The sequence below is a fragment of the Mus caroli genome, unplaced genomic scaffold, assembly GCF_978045245.1.
Source record: "Mus caroli unplaced genomic scaffold, Mus_caroli_1 scaffold_2, whole genome shotgun sequence".
NCBI classification, from domain to species: Eukaryota; Metazoa; Chordata; class Mammalia; order Rodentia; family Muridae; genus Mus; species Mus caroli.
The window spans coordinates 49,174,973-49,194,713 of NW_028227257.1; the positions used below are offsets into that span (position 1 = coordinate 49,174,973).

At 44.7% G+C, this 19,741-nt stretch overlaps 1 protein-coding gene across 2 annotated transcripts in view; it reads left to right on the forward strand.

The window, feature by feature from the left end:
- The window catches only part of Dnaaf9 (dynein axonemal assembly factor 9), a 142,755-nt gene that overhangs the window by 66,005 nt on the left and 57,009 nt on the right, over positions 1-19,741 (forward strand). Inside the window, exons 13-20 of one of the 2 annotated variants that reach the window (XM_021151874.2) lie at positions 2,595-2,682; positions 3,812-3,888; positions 6,983-7,027; positions 7,647-7,692; positions 12,608-12,722; positions 15,657-15,727; positions 17,589-17,639; positions 18,725-18,812. In XM_021151874.2, coding sequence (XP_021007533.1) covers positions 2,595-2,682; positions 3,812-3,888; positions 6,983-7,027; positions 7,647-7,692; positions 12,608-12,722; positions 15,657-15,727; positions 17,589-17,639; positions 18,725-18,812 — 581 coding nt within the window. The remainder of the gene's footprint in view (positions 1-2,594; positions 2,683-3,811; positions 3,889-6,982; positions 7,028-7,646; positions 7,693-12,607; positions 12,723-15,656; positions 15,728-17,588; positions 17,640-18,724; positions 18,813-19,741) is intronic. The other variant, XM_021151883.2, reaches the window with a different exon arrangement.

Sequence of the window (19,741 nt, forward strand, 5' to 3'; positions counted from 1 at the left end):
CTTTTATTAGCTGGTGACCAAGGACTGTTGAGAGTCTCTTGAGGCTGAAGCTCAGTGGGGTATAGTTTTTAAAGACAAACCCCACAATTACATCAGTGTTTGAGGGGAATCCGAGCAACATATTTCTGCAGAGCTTAGCAGTATTTTCCAGATGCTGCATGACAGTTATTTCTGACTCATACATTTCCTGTTAGTTGTTTTAGTTTATGTTTTAGTCTAAACAAATGTCAGTTACTCTGGTTAGTACTACAGACCCTAGTCAGGGACACAGGCAATCCCAACAGCATTGCTGAGGCAAATGTGGCTTTTGAGGAGACGGCAGACTGAGGAGTGCCTAGACAGACATAAAGTAGTCAGGACAAGACGTCACCACAGTAGCCATTTCATCACAGCCACCTGTGGCTCTGGGTCTAGGAGCTCTGATGCCTTCTTCTGGCCTCTGGGGAACCTACACACATAATTCAAATTTGGGAGGTAGAAGATTGTACCTGAGTTTAGTGCTCAAGGAAACCAGACAAGTGTGTTGGATGCCTTGGTGGTTGTGAGTTGCTGGTGGGAGTGCTGAGAACCCAGTGCAGGTGGGGCTACAACTGTTCATAACCAGAAAAGAGTTCACAGACCCTCTAGGATGAAATGTGTGGTCCATGCTGGTCCTCCTGCCTCTCTCCTCAGCATATCCTACAGGGTCTCACTCTGTAGCCAGGCTGGCCTCAAACTCACAGAGATCTGCCTGTCTCTGCCTCCCTAGTGCTGGGATTAATGGTGTGCACTACCATGCCTGCCTTGTCCTTTTGTTATCTGAGATTCTTTGTTGCTTTTTAGTCTTCACTCTAATCTGTGGCATGTAAGATGGAGGTGTGCCACAAAAGGTAGGAAGGAACTAAAGTGATGACTCTGGTGTGGTGAAGAGGAGAGGCACCAAGCTGAGAGTGAAGTTCAAGTTTGCTGTGAGTTTCTGCGACCTTAGACAACATATTCTACTTTCAGAGATATTGTTTGCTGGGTTAGCCCAGATGCCAAACTCTTAACACCTTCTACACATGGAAGAGTCTCAGAGGTTTCAATACATGTGTTCTTTGTGAAGTCTTATCAATTCCTTGCTAAGAAATCCTCTTGCCTTTCAGTGTCTGGTGGAAAAGCCCCTAGTTATGGTTGTGATTCATCTGACATGAGTGTGGAGATCAACCTGAGGCCCTCTGTAAGCACAGTGTGTGCTTTGACTCCTGAGCCACCTGCCCAGCAAATCGCTGTCACTGTTGTTCTTGAAAAGATTTACTGGGTATAGTGAAGCATGCTTGTAATCCCAGCACTTAAGGCAGAGGCTGGTGGATCTCTGTGAGTTCAAGGCCAGCCTGGTCTGTATAGTGAGTTCCTGACCACCCAGGCTACATGGTAAAGTAAAACACTGTCTTAAAAAAAATTAAAGAAGAATAGAGTACAGCAAATAAACACATGACTTTTTAAAAGTTGAAAGTTCCTTTTTTTTAGTAAGTTAAAGTCGGGCTTCTTAAACTCTTTCTAATCAACCAGGGTTAGGGTTAGGGTTAGGGTTAGTATATGAATGTTAGGTTAATATATGAATGTTTGCCTGATGTATGCATATATTTGTACCTCATGTACACTTGTAGAGGTCAAGACCCTCAGCTCCCCTGGAACTATAGTTAAAGATGGTTGTGTTCCATTATGAAGGCGCTGGGACTCAAACCCAGATCCTCTGCAAAAGCAGCAAGTGTGCTCAACCACTGAGCCATCTCTCCTGCCTAACCAGTTCAGCCTCTGAGTAAACATGAATAGAAGTAGATTACAGATTATATAACACATTTAATAACAAATTAATAACCCATTGTAGCACACCTGTGCTCAATGCTTAGCACTTAGGATATGGAGTCAGGAAGCTCTCACATGTTTGAGGCTGGCCTGGTCTATATTATGCGTCCTGTGCCAATCAGAGATCTATAATAAGGCCCTGACAAAATGGCAACAAAAACCAAGTCTGGAGAGATGGTTGAGCAGTTGAGAGCACTGGCTGCTCTTTAGAGGACCAGGGTCCCATCATCCAATTTAAGGAGCTATGAGTTAAAGTTGACAGTTTCATTTGAAAATGAGTTTAGAGTTCTATTTTTTCAATTATCTCCACTTTGGCAATAGCCATATCTAAATGTCGATTTCTCGGGAGACAGACGTGGTGCTCTATGCCTGTAATACCAGCAGTTTGGGAGGCAAGAAGGTAGTTTGAGGCCAGCCTGCCGTACATACAAGACTCTGTCTTTGTAAACATCATTATAGACCACATTTATGGGCATAGAACTTTTCCTAAATAATATTTTTTTACTTTATGTGAATGAGTGTTTTGTCTGCATGTATGTTGTATACCATGTGTGTTCAGTGCCTTTGGAGGCCAGAAAATGACATCTTGTCCCCTGGAACTGGAGTTACAATTGTGAGCTGCTCTGAGGGTGCTGGGACTTGAACCCAGGTCCTCTTGGAAGATCAACCAGTGCTCTTAACCACTGAGCCATCTCCTCTGCCCCAGGCATACAGCTTTTTACAAGACTATGTGCTACTATATTAACCATTATTTTTTGTTTTTAAAGTAGGCTCTTATCCCAGATATATGCTGCTGTTATTGAGGCTGTTTTGGCTGGCATTGCATGTTATGCTAAAACTTGCAGTCTGGCAAAGGTAATTTAAGTACCATATTTCTGTTTTGGTAGTCATCATTTTAATGTAAACCATCCTAACCGTTTTGTTGTTTGGATGCCGTGCAGTGCTCACTTGTGTGTGACTTAGGGCCTTGGTAGCCAAGCCTGTAGCACTTGAACTACTGCTGCCTGTGGCCGTGCTGCTGCTGTTTTATGAGCCTTTATAAACACTCGATTGTGTTAAAGGACAGTCATTGTTTTATTAGTAATTTAGACAAGACACTTTTAGAAGTTAAAGAAAAACAGATTATCCCATTGAATTTTAATGAAGCCATGAAAGCTTATTTCAAGCTTCATAGTTGGTTTCCAGTGATTCAGTGTTTAAAACTCAATACAGGTTGGAAAATCTGACTTACCTTTCCTAGGCAAGCATGGGTGTATTTGCTCTCTGACCATTTTCTTCCTTGCTGTTTTGCGGTTAACCTGTCCTGCTGAGTTGGATTCCTAAATCTGACCCAGTAAGATGAGAAGAGACGGCTTGATGCCTTCCAAAGCCAGTAGGACTTTCCTGAAGGAAGCCAGTTGACAGTGGAAAGGTTGTGTATGCTGTAGATGTCAGAGAGACTGTAGCTGTAGTCACCAACTCCTTGGCATTCCCTTCCTACTGAGCTCGATTCCTTGTAACAATGTGGATTTTCTCAGCTCCTTTAGCTGCTACATAGTAGAAAGCTCTGCATAGATGTCCTTCAACTTTAGTTCTCACGTCCTTTTTTTTTACCTAACTGATCATCTGTAGGTTAAGTTATTTGAATATTCTCAATGTCTAGCAGAAACTGAGGGCATTGGTCCCTCCCCAGAGCCAAGGAGAAGGAAGGAGGAGGCACATCTCTCGTGCTCACGTAGCACTCACTCCAGCTGCCTAACCAGCTGCTTACGTCTCTCCAGCAGATCAGATGCCAGTGTGCCCCTGCCTAAGTACGTTTCCTGTGAAGCCAGCAGGCACCTACCTGTTCCCCATAACCTGATGCTTTCACTTTAATCTTTTGAGGTATACAAAGTAGTCACATAGAAGGGAAGGGCACTGGCCAACTTTTAGAACTTTCCTATCAGAGATATGTATACTTTTGCTGCTTAAAAGGTAATTGATGGTTTTGTTGATGCTTTTACAGGCCAAGGAGGTAGCAGAGCACACTCTGGAGTCTGGGTTAGTGTTCACTGAGTTGGTTCCATTCAAAGCAGATCTACGGTAAGCAATAGCTGATATTTTTTATGAGAATTTATTTTTAAAAAATTAAGAACCCGAGCTGGGCGTGGTGGCGCACGCCTTTAATCCCAGCACTCGGGAGGCAGAGGCAGGCGGATTTCTGAGTTCGAGGCCAGCCTGGTCTACAAAGTGAGTTCCAGGACAGCCAAGGCTACACAGAGAAACCCTGTCTCAAAAAAAAAAACAAAAACAAAAACAAAAAAAAAAAATTAAGATCCCCTGGCCCTTATAATTTAGATTCCACCTCTCTCTCATTTTGAGAAATGTTCAAGTCAAATAATAGGATGTATGAAAGAGAACCACTCGTGATAAGTATGGAGAAACTACATCAGGAAAACATATGTCTGTTTTGAAACTAGAATGTGAAGCAGATTCGTACTAGAGCTCTGGGAGCTCGACCGGCCTGGTGCCAAAGCAATGGAGGAGAAGCAGGGGAACCGAAAAGGCAGAGTTGCAGGAGGGGCCCAGGGGCAGGAGACCTAATAAAAGAGAGCTTACTCCAGCTCCTCTCCTTCCTGGCAGCAGGGAGCCAAGTTTCTTGAAGTCCTGCTGTCACATCCCCAGTATGTCCTGTTACAGCTCTGTGCTGGCTTTGTCCTTATCTACATTTTCATGAACTCAGGCCACTCCACCCTCCGCCCCACAAGAGGACCATTTGTGTAGTTTTATACAAAGGTCATGAAAGATCAACACTAGAAAGTTTATTTAAGAATACTTGGAGCCAGGCTTGGTGGCACATGACTCTAATCCCAGCACTCCAGAGACAGAGACAGTTGGAACTCTGCATGAGTTAGTGGCCAACCTGAGCCACATGGCGAGCTCTAGGTCAGTTAGAGCCACATAGTAGGACACCTTATCTTTAAAAAAATCTGAGACTGGCAGTGGTGGGGCACACCTTTAATCCCAGCACTCGGGAGGCAGAGGCAGGCAGATTTCTGAGTTTGAGGCCAGCCTGGTCTACAGAGTGAGTTCCAGGACAGCCAAGGCTACACAGAGAAACCCTGTCTCGAAAAACCAAACCAAAAAAAAAAAAAAAATCTGGACATGCTCTGCCTGCCTGCTAGTGCATGTCCTACGATGTCCTACGTTGTTGTACATCTGTGGTTCTGAGTAGTGAGAAAGGCACAGCTGATAGAGGTTGGTCAGCTGACATGACAGGAGGGATTCTGTTGCCATCTGCAGCTCCATGGGTGAAGGAAGAGCCAGAACTCAATGATGTAAGACTTCCAGCTTTCCTTGCAGGTCTCCTTTCCCAACGCTCCCAGTTTTGAAAAGGGAGAAATGAAGGAAGCCCCCCGCCCCTCCTGTGCTGCGCGGTGCCCTCTGTTGTTAAGGCCTTAGTTGAGAATGTGCTTCACTTCCAAGTTGTGCTGACTTAAGCACCATAAGGAGCCTTCCACGTGTGTTTCTGAGCTGAGTGCTTGCTCTGTAGAGTGATTGGGCAGGTAGGTCTTAGTCGCTGTGGATCTCCTGCTCTATTACAACCCAGGCTGATGCAGCCATTCTGGGCCTCCTGTTACTCCAGTTCTTGCCCAAGCCACTGTAAAGGTTCTTGGGTCTGAATGAACCATCCTAGCTGGAGGAAGGCAGGAGGAGAGAGCCTCCCAGGCTAGTTAGTGTTCAGACTGAAGTCATAACTGCTTCTTCCACCAGACCGCCTCACTGAGGTCCCTAACACATAAGCATATCTTCTAGAAGGGGAAGAAAGATGGAGCAATTAATAGACACAGGAAGCTCTCGTGTTACTGACTCATTCTTGCTGAGACATGAAATTAAGTTTATATAAGCACATGCAATTTAAAGACTTCCTTGGGCTGCCAAGATAGGACTCACTGCCAACTCTGATGACCGGAATTCAATTCCCAGAACCCACATGCAGGAGAGAACTAACTCCTGCAAGTTGTCCTCTGACCTTCACATGTGCATAGTTGTGTGCTCAACGCCACACACAAAATGTTTAAAAAAAAAAAAAAAAAAACTTTTTCAGAAAGAATAAGCCAGGTCTGAGCATAGTTGCACATGTCTGTAATTCAACACTCAGGAGGCAGAGGCAGAGGGGCAGAGAGGGGCAGAGAGGGGCACAGAGAGGCAGAGAGGCAGAGAGGCAGAGGCAGGAGCATCTCTGCAAGTTTGAGGCCAGCCTGATCTACAGAGCAAGTTCTAGGCCAGACTAGGCTACACGGTGAGACTGTCTCAGGCAGACCCTTGTCTCCCAGGGGGGAAGCAGGAAAGCTCTTCTTCAGCGCTGAAGCTTGACCCTGCTGTGGATCTGTAGCAGTTGGCTTTGAATAGCAGAAGCACCTCCTGCTTGGGTACAGAGAAGGGCTGGGAGGTTGACCCAGAGGTACTAAAAAGGAAGGGGACCAGAGTCGTCTCTAGACAGTGAGGAGCAGGAGGCCTTGGGCCAGGAGAGGGCTATTCCTGGTCAGGCTGCATTGGGTATTGTGTCTGTTCACAGCCAAGAGTTGAGGCAGTCTTGAGAAGCAGCCCAGATGCAGGGCCATGGGTAGAATAACATCCTGGCTTCTCACCTGGTGATGTCCTGGGATCTTGAGAAAGGCATCTAAATAGCTAAGGAAGAATAACAGTCTATCTGTAGAAGGGGGTGCCTTTGATCCCAGCACTCAGGAGGCTGAGGCAGGTGGATCTCTATGTATTAAGTCAGCCTGATCTACATAGTGAGTTGTAGGACAGCCAGAGCTGCAGAGTAAGGCCCTGTCTCAAAAATAGAAACAACAACAACAAAGAGGATGGATGGATACACTTGATTGAGTGGCGTCGGCAGTCTGGGGAAGATACAGGGGAAAGCAGGCATCTCAGAGGATTCTAGCCAGTCCTGGGGAAGATACAGGGGAGCAGGCATCTCAGAGGATTCTAGCCAGTCCTGGGGAAGATACAGGGGAGCAGGCATCTCAGAGGATTCTAGCCAGTCCTGGGGAAGATACAGGGGAGCAGGCATCTCAGAGGATTCTAGCCAGTCCTGGGGAAGATACAGGGGAGCAGGCATCTCAGAGGATTCTAGCCAGTCCAGAGCACGAGACTTGACTCGTGGTTTGTTTCCTTTCTTGCCCTACAGCTCCAAGGTGACTTTTCATATACATGCTGTGAATAACCAGGGAAGGTAGGTACAATTATGGTGACTCCTTTCATGGGAAAGTATGAGGACACAAAGAAAAGAGGCTGTCCAATTGCCGTATATTGTCCCTGGAATCTCAACACTCAGGAGGCAGAGATAGGAGGACCCAGAATTTGAGACCTGAGTGTCAGTGAAATGACTCAGGAAGTGGCAAAAAGAACAGAAGTTCACGGTCATCCTCTGATGCCTAGAAAGTTTACAGCTTTCCTGGGATACATAAGGATGTCGGAGCCCTTATAACTGCAACCATTATTGATGTCAGCACATTCTACTTGGGGAGAGGTGCCATTCCACACTTGGACCTAGGCTTGGCTGAGTCCTTGTACCCAATTTTTATCCCATGGGAAGTTGGGAGACCGGGGTCAGGCACTAACATTACTTTTTCCAGTGCTAATTCTGTACACATGTAACCCAATGCTTGTTTGTGCTTTGTTGAGACAAGGGTCTCATATAGCCCAGGATGGCCTTAAACTTCTGTGTTCCTGCCTCTACTCTTCAACTGCATAGTGAATTTGAGGCCAACCTGGATTACATGAGATCCTGTTTTAAAACAAGGAGCAACCATAATTCTTTAATGTATTTCTCTACTGTCTCTTTCTTCTAGAATTGTGCCTCTGAATAATGAAGATAGCTTATCCTTTGTGAAAACGGTAAGCAGTTAGCAGCATTGTTTCAAGTCAGCTGCCTGAGAATGGCTACAGAGGGACATCTGCAAAGGATTTGTTGTAAGAAACATCTAGAAAGTTCTGCAGGCAGCTGAGGCTGTGACAGCCTTGTAAGAATTGTGAACTGAATACAACAAACCAAATTTTCAGTGGTTTTTTTTTAAGTTTTATTTTCATTTGTATGTAATGCTACATGTGTGCTGCTGCTGGAGACCAGAGGGTGTCAGATTATCTGAAGCTGGAGTTAACAGGCAGTAGTAAGCTGCCCAGTGTTGGTCTTAGAGCCAAACTCAGTCCTTCTAGAAGAGCAACACATATCCTAACTGCTCTTGTTGCCTTAACAGACACCAGGGGGAAATTAAACAACAGTCCACAGATGCCTGTGTATCTTGTGAAATTAGGAGTCAGGGCAGAATTTTCCATAGTTTCTGCTGGGACCGTGGAATAATTTTAAAATAAACTGAGCCGGGTAGTGGTGGCACATGCCTTTAGTCCCAGCACTTGGGAGGCAGAGACAGGTGGATTTCTGAGTTCGAGGCCAGCCTGGTTTACAGAGTCAGTTCCAGGACAGCCAAGGCTACACAGAGAAACCCTGTCTCGAAAATTAAATAAATAAATAAAATACAAAATACAAAATAAACTGAGCCAGGCATGGCACACCTTTAATCCCAGCACTTGAGAGACAGAGGCAAGTGGATCTCTGTGAGGTAGAGGCTAGTCTGGCCAACATAGTTTCATACCAACTAGGACAACTTAGTGAAACACTGCCTCAAAATAAAGATAGATGGATGGATGGATGGATGGTGGGCGGATAGGTGGATAAGTTGCTGGAGTCATGGCCCATGGCCCATGGACGTGTCCAAGGAAGTCAGAATTTGTAGGCTAGATTCAGCCACAAGCCAAGGGCTCCATTTTCTCCAGGACAACCCTGATGTAAAGAGTGTTGTCAAACAGAACATGAGAAAATGGTTGGTTATAACCAAGATTCTGGTTGTAGTATGCATGTCCACTTTCTTAATTCTCAAGGCTTTGGTCATGGGCAACTGGGTGGAGTAGCTGTGGATGACTTGGTACGAATGTATCCTCCCCCCACCAAAAAAAAATAGTACAAAGGTGTCCCCATCCCTAGTAAAAAATCACCTCAGAGCTCTTAACACTGCAAGAATAGTTTGTAAAGTTGTGAGTAATAAACATTTTACACTATATATGGTCCCTTTGAAAAAGTCAATTAGCCTCATGGTGGCAGTGCACATCTTTAATCCCAGCACTTGGGAGGCAAAGGCAGGTTGATCTCTGTGTTTGAGGCCAGCCTGGTCTACATATTGATTCCAGGCTAGCCAGGGATACTTAGTGAAACCATATCTTAAAACAAAAACAAACAAACAAAAAACAAACAAACAAAAAATTTGAGATACTGGAAATTATTTAGTTTTTATTTTTTTATTTCTATGTCTTAGATTGGCTTTTATTTTATATGTATGGGTGTTTTGCCTAACATGTATCTGTACACACTGCTATGCAGTAGGTACTGCATAGTACCTACCGAGGCCAGAAAGGGTGTTGAGCCTCTGAGATTAGAGTTTCAGATAGTGTGAGCAGCCATGTGTATGCTGAGAATCAAACCCAGGTACTTCTGTGCTAGTACTCTTAATTGCCAAGCCATCTGTCCAGCCCCAGATATTTCCCTGCTGACCTCTAACCCCTGACTTCTTTTAGTTTTTTTGTGCATCATTTTTTAAGGTGCTTTGTACAATAATAAGTGATCTGTAACAAGTTAGATTTATATTTTTTTGTTATTACTTCATTCAAAGCCAGGCACTATAGTGTCAGCTACTTGGGAGGCTGAGGTAGAGGATTCCTTGAGTCTATAAGTTAACGACCAGCCTGGAGAGCATACTGCACCATACTGCATACATGCACCAAACCCTGAATTTGATCACCAACCCAATCTGAACTGGGCACACAAGCACATGCTTGTGATTCCAGCACTTAGCAGACATAGTCAAAAAGAAGTACCAAGAATTCAGAGGTCCCTTTTAAGAGGGAGTATGCAGAGGCCAGTGGAAGGCATCGTCTGTCCTGTTGGGCTGCTCTTTATTTCTCAGAAGCCTGGACCTCCCTGGTGCTCAGCAACCCAGCTCACCTTGGCTCTGCCCGCCCCCAGCACTCGCCCAGCTATGTATGTGGGTGCTGGGGATTTGAATACAGATCCTTGTGCTTGCAGGGTGTTGCTTAGGTTTTGACAGCTTGATGCAAACTAAGAAGCCTGGGAGGAGGGACCTTCAGCTGAGGACTTGCCTCCATCAGACTGGTTTGTGGACATGTCTGTGGGACATTGCTAATTGATGGTGGGGGAAGGCCTAGCCCTCTGGGTGGTGCTACTCTTAGGCAGGTGGTCCTGGATTGTGTAAGAAAGGTAGCTGAGCAAGTCAGGGAAGGTAAGCCAGTGAGCACAATCTCCATGTTCTCTGCTTCAGTTCCCACAGTGGCTTTCCTGATGGTGGCTGTAACCTGTAAGCCAAATAAGCACTTACTCCCCAAGTTGCTTTTGGTCGTGGTGTTTTTCATATAGTAACCAAACTAGAAACTAGAACCCACAGCCATTGCTCTTGATACTAGAGGCTGACCCCAAGGCCTTGTGCTTGCTAATCCACTGAGCTAACTCTGGCTTTAATCATGAGTTTTTTGAATATGTAGATTTACTTTATCTGTGTTGCTGCACAGCTCTTCGCACCTAGTCAGCTGTTGTCATCAATTTATTTTCAGAGTCTGACTGTATTTCTTGTAGCAGCCTTTCACCTAGTTAGGTTTTTTTGTTTGTTTGTTTGTTTGTTTGTTTTTTTAAAGCCATTAAGAATTTATGAAGCCGGGCATGGTGGCACTCACTTGGGAGGCAGATTTCTGAGTTCGAGGCCAGCCTGGTCTACAAAGTGAGTTCCAGGCAACACAGAGAATCCCTGTCTCAAAAAAAAAAAGAAAGAAAAAAAAAAAGAATTTATGAATGGGATACTTTTCCCAATTTCCTTCCCGACAGGTATGCTTGCACGCTCGTGCTGGGAATAAAGTGTGTGTGTGTGTGTGTGTGTGTGTGTGTGTGTGTATGTATGTGTGTGTATGTGTAAACATGCATATATGAATATATAATGTTTTTTCTTATATACACAAAACTTTACTCTTTTGCCTTGAGTCTTTCTTTTTGAGACAGTATCTCACTGTCACTGTAACCTCGGCTATCTTGGAACTAGCTCTGCAAACCAGGTTGGCCTTGAACTCATGGAGATCCCCATATCTTTTTGCCTCCCAATGCTGAGGTTAAAGGTGTGTACCATGGTGCCCAACTCAGGGTCAATTTTAGGGTTGTTTTGTTTTCGAGACAGGGTTTCTCTATGTAGCCCTGGCTGTCCTGGAACTCACTTTGTAGAACTCACTTTGTAGACCAGGCTGAACTCTTGAACTCAAAAGATCTGCCTGCCTCTGCCTCCCAAGTGCAGGGATTAAAGGCATTCGATACCACTGCCTGGCTTCAGGGTCAATTTTAAGTAATCAGAATTAATTGGCAACTATCTTAGAGAAGCTCATATCTACTGGCTGACCTAGAATCTACTAAGTAGACCAGGCTGGCCTTAAACTTACAGATAATTGCCTGTGTGCCTGACTTTTCTTTCTTAGTGCCTCTCTTCCACTTAAACCTTATCTGTGCTAAAATATCTTTATTAAGTCCCAATTCTTAAAAAATAAACACTACTAGACTCTGAACATTATGGCACTATGACAAGTCAATCTGATAACTCAGGTGGCTGTTGACTAACAGATAAGTAGCATACTCACTGGGTGCTGCTCAGAGAGATGATTCATATCCTCAGCAAGGTGGGGAGAAAGAACAGAAAATGTCATCATTCTCTCCAGAACGGCTTCCAGTTTGAAAGCCATTTGCTGCTTATTTCTGGAGTTGACTTTTAATATTTTTTGACTACTGTTGTCCCTGAATAGCTGGAATCACAGTGAGCACAGCCATGGCTAAGGGGAGGAGGCTCTGCTGTGCTAGAAGGAACCTTTACAGGTTCTGCTGTGCACTCAGCATACCCAAGGAGCCACGTGTACACCAGCGTAATGAACACTTCTCCCAGCTCACTGAGAGAACTGAAGCCTAAGCCAAAGGCCTGGTTAGTGAGATGCTGTGGGGTGTGACGTGTGTGGGGGTTCAGAAGCCTGGAGGAAATACCTCCAAGTCTGTAGGATGTGGGAAGTTGTAACTAAGGGTGAAGGCCGTGGGGCTGGGCTGGAGAGATGGACGGCCCAGCAGTTAAAGCAGTGCTGCTCTTGCAGAGGATCCGAATTCAATGGATTCAGTTCACAGCACCCATTGCGGGTGTGTTGGGGTGTGGGGGGCAGCTCACAACTGCAGCTCCAGCTCCAGGGCATCCAGCACCACCTTCTGGCTTCTTCAGGTCTTGGGCATACACAGCATGCACATAAGCAGACTCAGACAGACACATACATTTCTTTTTTTGTTTTTTCAAGCCAGTGTTTCTCTGTGTAACTCCTGTGGGTTTAAAGGTATGCACCACCATGCCTAGCAATAAATAAAAATTTTTTGAGTTTAAAACATTTAACAAGTTTAAAATTTAAAAAAAAGACAGAAGACTGTATTATTTCTTAAGAAGATGACAGTTTGATGGGATTTATAAAAATACTGCCTTTCAACCTGTGCCTGTCTCTAATCAGGGATCCATCACCTGTTGGAAAGTCTGAGGCACCTTCCAGTTCACAGTGTGTTTCAGCGTAGGTCCTTAGGGATTTGTCAGGACTCTTTTGCTTCATGCCTGTCTGTTTCCTGTGGACCTGTTCCTCCTGAATTGCTAGGCTGATCATGGCCTGGCCCTGCTTCTCACTGACACAGGCTCGGATGACCGTCTATGACATTCCTGACCTGCTGGGAGGAGGAGGAGGATGCTTAGGATCTGTGGTCTTCTCAGAGTCATTTTTGACATCTCGGATCTTGGTTAAAGAGAAAGGTAAGTGCGTGTGATGTCAAGAAAGCAAAACCTTAGAAAAAAATTTTTTTTACAAAATAAACTATAAACTAAGCCAAAGATGACAGCTAGTCAACTGATTAATACATTAGACTACTTGAAATAAGCAAATGGTATATATTGTAATTGATGAATGTACTTATAAATTAATAAGAAAAGTTTTATTCAGTAGTTACATGGTCAAAAATACAAACAGGCTGTTCATGGAAGTAGAAAATAAACAAGAAGAATGGATTTATGTGTGAAGATTTGCAGCCTCAATAATGGTCAAGAGGCCACCATTTAACATAAAATCAATTCTCATATACAACTCCTTATGTTGGCCAAAGGAAAGAACTACAGAGGATGATAATGTGTGGTACTGACAGTGTCACCAGTTAGCTGGCTGTGCAGTGTCACCAGTTAGCCGGCTGTGCAGTGTCACCATTTAGCCTGCTGTGTGTTTTTTTCTGCCTGGACAGAAATCATAATTGCACAGTAAGTCTATCAAGTGCTTCAGCGGCTTTTGTAAAGTGGCAGTGGTAGTGGCAGTGGCAGCGGCAAGTGCCGCTCCCACGTTATAGCCCTTGTTACAGGCCTTGGGGTGCAGAGCTCCAGGTTCTCCCAAGTGTGAGCCACTCTTTATAGGCCTGGTGCTCTCCAAGTGTCACTTCCCATGCAGACTTAGAGAGTTGGGATTTCTCAGCCCCTAGCAGCAGCTGTAGCACCTGCTGTCTACCCTCTCGCTAATTCTGCCATCCCTCCTGTTCACACCACAGTTGCTGTCACACTGTCCCTCTGCCTCTCCTTCACTGTAAAGCAGCTAGCCACATTGCTGCTCTTGTGGCTTGGCCTATGATCTGTGCAGTGTTGCTGCTCCTTTGCTGCCTCTGCTGTCATTGTCACTCTTAAGTCTTGATCGCTTCCTTCTTCATACTTTGTCAGCCAAGACAGCTTGAGAGAAACCTCGTTGGACTTTAATGTTGCAGTACTGAGGGAGGCAGCAAAGGAGGGTATCCCCCAGGTATTTCAGCAAGTGTGTTGTATAACCTGAGAGGACGGCTTTGCACCAATCACAGTATGCCTTGCCTGTAAACAAAGGAGTGTTTTCACTATTCACATCATTGTCTTTTTGGTGCCAATCACAGCTGTCACTCTGGTAGGCCATCAGGGGAGCCTACCTCTGACCAAGTAAAATGGTTGCAGGATCATCTAGAGTTTTCCAAGGTGTGTGATAGCAAAGTCTGGTACAAACTGAATAGTTCTCGCTGAGGTTGCACCTCCAGGAGCCAGAGCAGTGAGCTGTTGTGGTTATGCAGTTTTCTCGAGGAATTGCGGGGTGTTCAGAACAGTTAGCATAGGTGTCATCTAGGTGCCATCTGACTTGAAGTCCTGTTCAAAATACTCAGGGCAGCAAGCAGGAGTCCCAAACTACCAGTTAATCAAATAGCCCTATCCTGTACCAGCTTGGCTTGTTTACAAGAGCACGAAACATCAGAAATACTTGCAATAGGACCTACTTGTAGTGCTGAGTCCAGGGTACGTCTATAATTCTAGCACTCTGGGTCAGAGGCTGGAGAATCACTATCCCAAGCTCAAAGCCAGCTTGGTCTACAAAACAAGATCTAGAAGAGGTATCACTACACAGTCGACACTGTCTCAAAAGAGCAAAAGGGGAAAAAATGCCCAAACTTATTATCATGAAATAGGATTTTAACAGATTTTCAGAGTTCAATGTTCCAATCAAAGGGCAGTTTACCTCATCTGTCTCAGTAAAATTATCTTGCTCTTCTTTTTTTCTTTTGGTTTTTCAAGACAGGGTTTCTCTGTATAGCCCTGGCTGTCCTGGAACTCACTTTGTAGACCAGGCTGGCCTCAAACTCAGAAATCCGCCTGCCTCTGCCTCCCAAGTGCTGGGATTAAAGGCGTGCATCACCAATGCCCGGCTTCTTAGTTACTTTTCTTTTGCTGTGACAAAACACTATGACCAAGGCAACTTATAGAAGAAAGAGTTTAATTGGGGTTGTGGTTTCAGAGTGCTAATGTCCATGATGACAAAGCAAAGACAGAACAACAGGAACAGCTGAGAACTGACAGCAGGAGGCTGAGAGAACTTTGGGAATGAGGGAGGCCACAAACACCACCCCACCCGAATACACACACACACAGGCACACATACATCCCCCCAAACATAGCCACACCTTCTAAACCTTCCAAGTAGCTCTACTAATTGGGGACCAAGCATTCAAACTATGAGCCTATGGAAGCCATTCTGAAACCACAGAGCTCCTTTCTCTGACCTCCATAGGCTTTTTTTAAATGTAAAAATGCATTCAGCACAACTCTAAAAGTCCTCATAGTCTTTCAGTCTCAATACTGCTTAAAGGTTCAAAGTTTAAGTCTCTTCTGAGACTCAAAGCAATCTCTTTTTTAAAAAAAAATATTTATTTATTTTATTTTTATTTTATGTACATTGGTGTCTGTGTGAGGGTGTCCGATCTCCTGGAACAGGAGTTAAAGACAGTTGTGAGCTGCTGTGTGGGTGCTGGGAATTGAACACAGTGCTCTAGAAGAGTGGCCAGTACTCTTAACCTCTGAGCGATCTCTCCAGCCCCTCAAAGCAATCTCCTAATTGTAAGCTCCTATAAAATCAAAGGAAAGTTACGTACATCCAACATACACTGGCACAGAACATACACTGCAGAGGGAGGAATCTGGGGCACACTGAGGAAATACTTGACCAAAGCAAAACCAAACCCCAGCAGAGCAAACTCCAAATCCTGTGTACCGTGTCTGAGGTCAAAGGACTTAGACAGCTATGCCTTCCAGTTTTGCTGTCTGTAACACCTGGTGATAGTAGGTGTGTGCAAGTAGGCCTGCAAGGTGGGTGGGCTAAGGTGGCTAGACATAACTGACATATCTTTGGTCTTCCTACAGATGGCACTATTACCCCAGAGACCAGCTACATCATCCTGACAGCTGCCATCCCCAGATTCTGTTCCTGGCTGGTGAGTATTATGTACTGGGTCACAGTGGACCTAACCAGAAAATCCTGGGGCAGACCTTTAAGGAAGAACCTCCTTATGGAGTCCCTGGAGGGCTCTTAGATTGTGATATAGCTTTTATTTAGGGAAGAGAATCCAATTATCGTCTTAGAAAGCTTCAGCTAAGTTATCTGTGAAGTCATGCAAGGAAGACGTTAACACCGCACGTTGGAGATGAGAACACTGTAGCCTAGGCTGATGTGCGCCCAGGGACTGGTTCCAGTGCTTCCTCAAGGCTCTGCCTGTCCAGGGGCTCAGAGACTTTGAGGCGTTGATTCCTTCTGTGGTCAGAGTGATGCTGCTGTTTTCCTAGGTATCTCTCTACGTGTAGAAAAAACTCATTTTCTTTGATGAAGCTAGGTCTGAAATACAGTTTGATTTCATTGCTGGTTTGGTTTGATTGTTTTGTTTGTTTTGTTTTAGACTGGGTCTCATGTAACTCAGGCTGGCCACAAACTCTCACTGTGGAGACAGAGGTGCCTTGAATTCTTGATCCTTCTGCCACCGCCTTCCAAATCCTAGGACTACATTGCATTACCATTTCCATATTAGTGTTTTGAATAATAGAAAATATATTAGCAGGAAATCTTGTGTTTAAAGTTTAAGTACTAGCTGGGTATTGTGGTAATGGCCTTTGATCTCAGCATTGGGGAGGCAGAGGCAAATGAATCTCTGTGAGTTCGAGGCCAGCCTGCTCTACAAATCGAGTTCCAGCCCAGCCAGAGCTACACAGAGAAATCCTGTCTTGAAAAACAAAACAAAATGAAACAAAACAAAAAGTTCAAGTACTGCAGTGATGCATGGATTTCTTGACTGAGAGCATATAAGTCCACAGAGAGAAGGGTGATGAGCAGACAGACTGGTAAAACAGCTCCGAATGCTGCCCAGGAGCGAGTGGAGCTTGGTGACTTCAACACACAGAGCCTGGAGTCTCCCTTTTCCTGAGCTGTGTTCCAGGGCACTGCAGGTATCTTGTTAGGACAGGACAAGGTTAAAGGGAAGTCTCATTTTGTCCCAACTCAGTTTTCAGAGGGCACTGACATGTAACTTTTTTTTTTTATTAAAAGCTTTCCATGTAATTTGCTTCCAGTAATTAAGTCTCAGTCACTTGAGATTAAACATGCACAGCACAGTTTACATGCCGTAAACAGGCAAGGTAGTACACGAAAGCCCAGCACTGGGAGGCTGAAGCAAGAGGATTCCAGGTTTGAGGCTCACCGGGATTCTATAGCATTACATAGTGAGTTCTACAGCAGCCTGGACGGAGAGTAAGACCTGCCTTTAAAAGACAGGTCTTAGAACTTATTTTAGAATCTGTTTCTATAGTTCTGATGTAGTTATGGGAGGAACACAAAGTCATCCTCTTAACACTGTTTGAGTAAGAGTGCACTCGAGCCAGGCATTGTGGCACACACATTTGATCTCAGCACTCAGTAGGCAGAGACAGGCAGATCTCTATGAGTTTGAGGCTAGCCTTGTCCACATAGTGAATCCTAGGCCAGTCAGGGCTACATAAAGCCACTGTCTCAGAGCACTCACCGGAAGTATTTTACTGTATTCCCATTCTTTGTAAAGTGATCTCCCCTGCAGCGAAAGGTAAGTAGAGGTCAGGCACCATCCCCATGTTTCTGAGGCTTATTAGCTGGGCCCAAGGTTCTTGAGAGAAAACCCACTTTGGCCTAGAGCTTGAGCCCTGATGACATCAGCACCTTTGCCAGGATGTCAGGAGTAAAGGAACTAGATGTAGTCGAGTGACTACCAGGCAGAGACAGCAGGATTCTATCCTTGCACTAAATTGAAAACTGTTCATTTCTATTGAACACAGGTAGAAGATAGTGAAATAAAATTGTCTGAGAAAACCCTGCAAGCAACAAAGGTAAGCAGCACTTTTGTTTCCAGCGATAAATCATTATTAGCATGAGAGATGGGGCTGCAGAGACAGCTCAGCAGTTACGAACACATTCTGCTCTTGCAGAGGACTTAGGTTGGGTTCCCAGCACCCACATGGTGAGTCATAACTGTTTGTAACTCTAGTTCCAGAACCTTCTTCTGGCCTCCCTGAGCACCAAATACATGCATGCAAGCAAAGCACTCATACACATAAATAGTTTTGTAAGATGGCCCAAACATAAGCAACTTGTAGTGATAAAATATTTCATTTTGAGGCTGGAGAGATGGCTCAGCAGTTAAGAGCACGGACTGCTCTTTCTGAGACCCAGGTTCTGTGTCTAGCACCTCCATGGTGGCTCACAATCATCTGTAACTCTACTCTTGGAATCCTATGCTCTCTTCTAGCTCCCAAAGGCACCAAGCATTCATATGTTACACAGACATACACGCACAAAAAAATACCCATATGTGTAAAATACATAAATAAAAAAGTTCAAACTATTTTTTAAAATATGTCCTCTTACTGCTAAGCAGAGGAAGATTCTGTTCTTTTTGTCTTTGACTCCTGTTCGAATTTCCCACTTCCTGTTAGGTCTCTGGGGAAGAGAAATGCTTATGGGGAACAAAGGGAGAGGGATTCCACGAGGGATCAAACCTAAGGCCTCGCACATTCTAGGCAAGCACTCTCTACCAGGGAGCTACTTGTATTAAGCACAGTACGTTAAGCATAATTAAAAGCAGATTCCAAATTGGCCTGACAGAAGCTGAGATGGCAAAGCATTAGGCCAAGGAGAAGGCGACTCCTTTTTCAGAGACATCAGTGGACAAGAGCAAGAATACCACAAATAGGGTACAGAAGCCAGATGTGACAGGGAGTACTCACTTGTTCGTCTGTACAATCAGGAAGCTGAGTCAGGAGAATCACTGCAAGTTCTAAGCCAGCCTGAGCTACAGTGAGACTCTGTCACAAAAACAAATTTTAGTACTGATAAAATGGATAAGAGTTTGATTCTGTTCGTTTTTATGCTGTAAGTCACCAGCGTTTTATTGTTGTTGCTAATGTTTTTAAAGGGGGACGACTGTTTCTTGGGCACTTTGCTAACAGGAGGAAAGGGAGCATATCTTTATTCCAACAGCCCACAGTCCGGGCCTGAGGAAGGTAAGCGGCTATGACTGTTATTGGCTGTGTGATTTGCAGGGTTATCACAGCTGCTGTGGTTAATAGTACACGTGCTCTTTGAAAAGTGTTGTTTTCCTGTGCCTGTTTCCCTTTGTCTTAACCACTCGTGTGTGTGTGTGTGTGTGTGTGTGTGTGTGTGTGTGTGTGTGTGTGTGTGTGTGTGTTGGGGGGTGGGTAGGGAAACAGACAGAGACAGATTTGCTGGGGATCTAACCCTGGGCTTCATGCATGCTAGGCAAATACTATGCTACTGAAGTGTTAGCCCAGCTCGACAAAGAACATTCTCATGTGAGTCCTGCTCATTCCCTGTTGAATATAGCAGTTCTGTGGACTTTGAACTCTGACTTCACAAATTCCTCAGCCTCTACAAAGCAAGTCCTCTTTCTGGATGATTTATTCTTATTGAAAGTATTTTAGCTGGTGGCACATTCCTCTCCCTGTCTTAGATCTTTGGTTCAGCTTCTCCGTTCACAAAGCAGACAAAGCACGGGTGGCTCCGGTTTTAGCCCATGGTGTTCTGCGGAGTTCTGTTCTGCCCTTCCTTTCTGTTCTCCCGATCTGTTGGTGCAGACCTGGGAGTCAGGGGCATTGTGGAAATCATGTAGTAGGACTGTAGTACTGACCTTGAAGCAAGATCACATCCAGGGATGGGTATGGTATGGGTTATTTGGGTGCGAGAGGGAGTCTCGTGTCTCCCAGGGTGGCCTCACACTGGAGATCCACCTCCTCTGCCTCCCGTGTGTTTGCATCTTCTCAGCAAAGGGCTCATTAGAAAACTGATTTTGCTTTATTGTATTATCCAACAAGATTTAATGTATCCAGTCTCTGTGTAATAATGAAGAGTACAACTAGAAATGTTTTTTTTTTTTAAAGATTTATTTATTTATTATATGTAAGTACACTGTAGC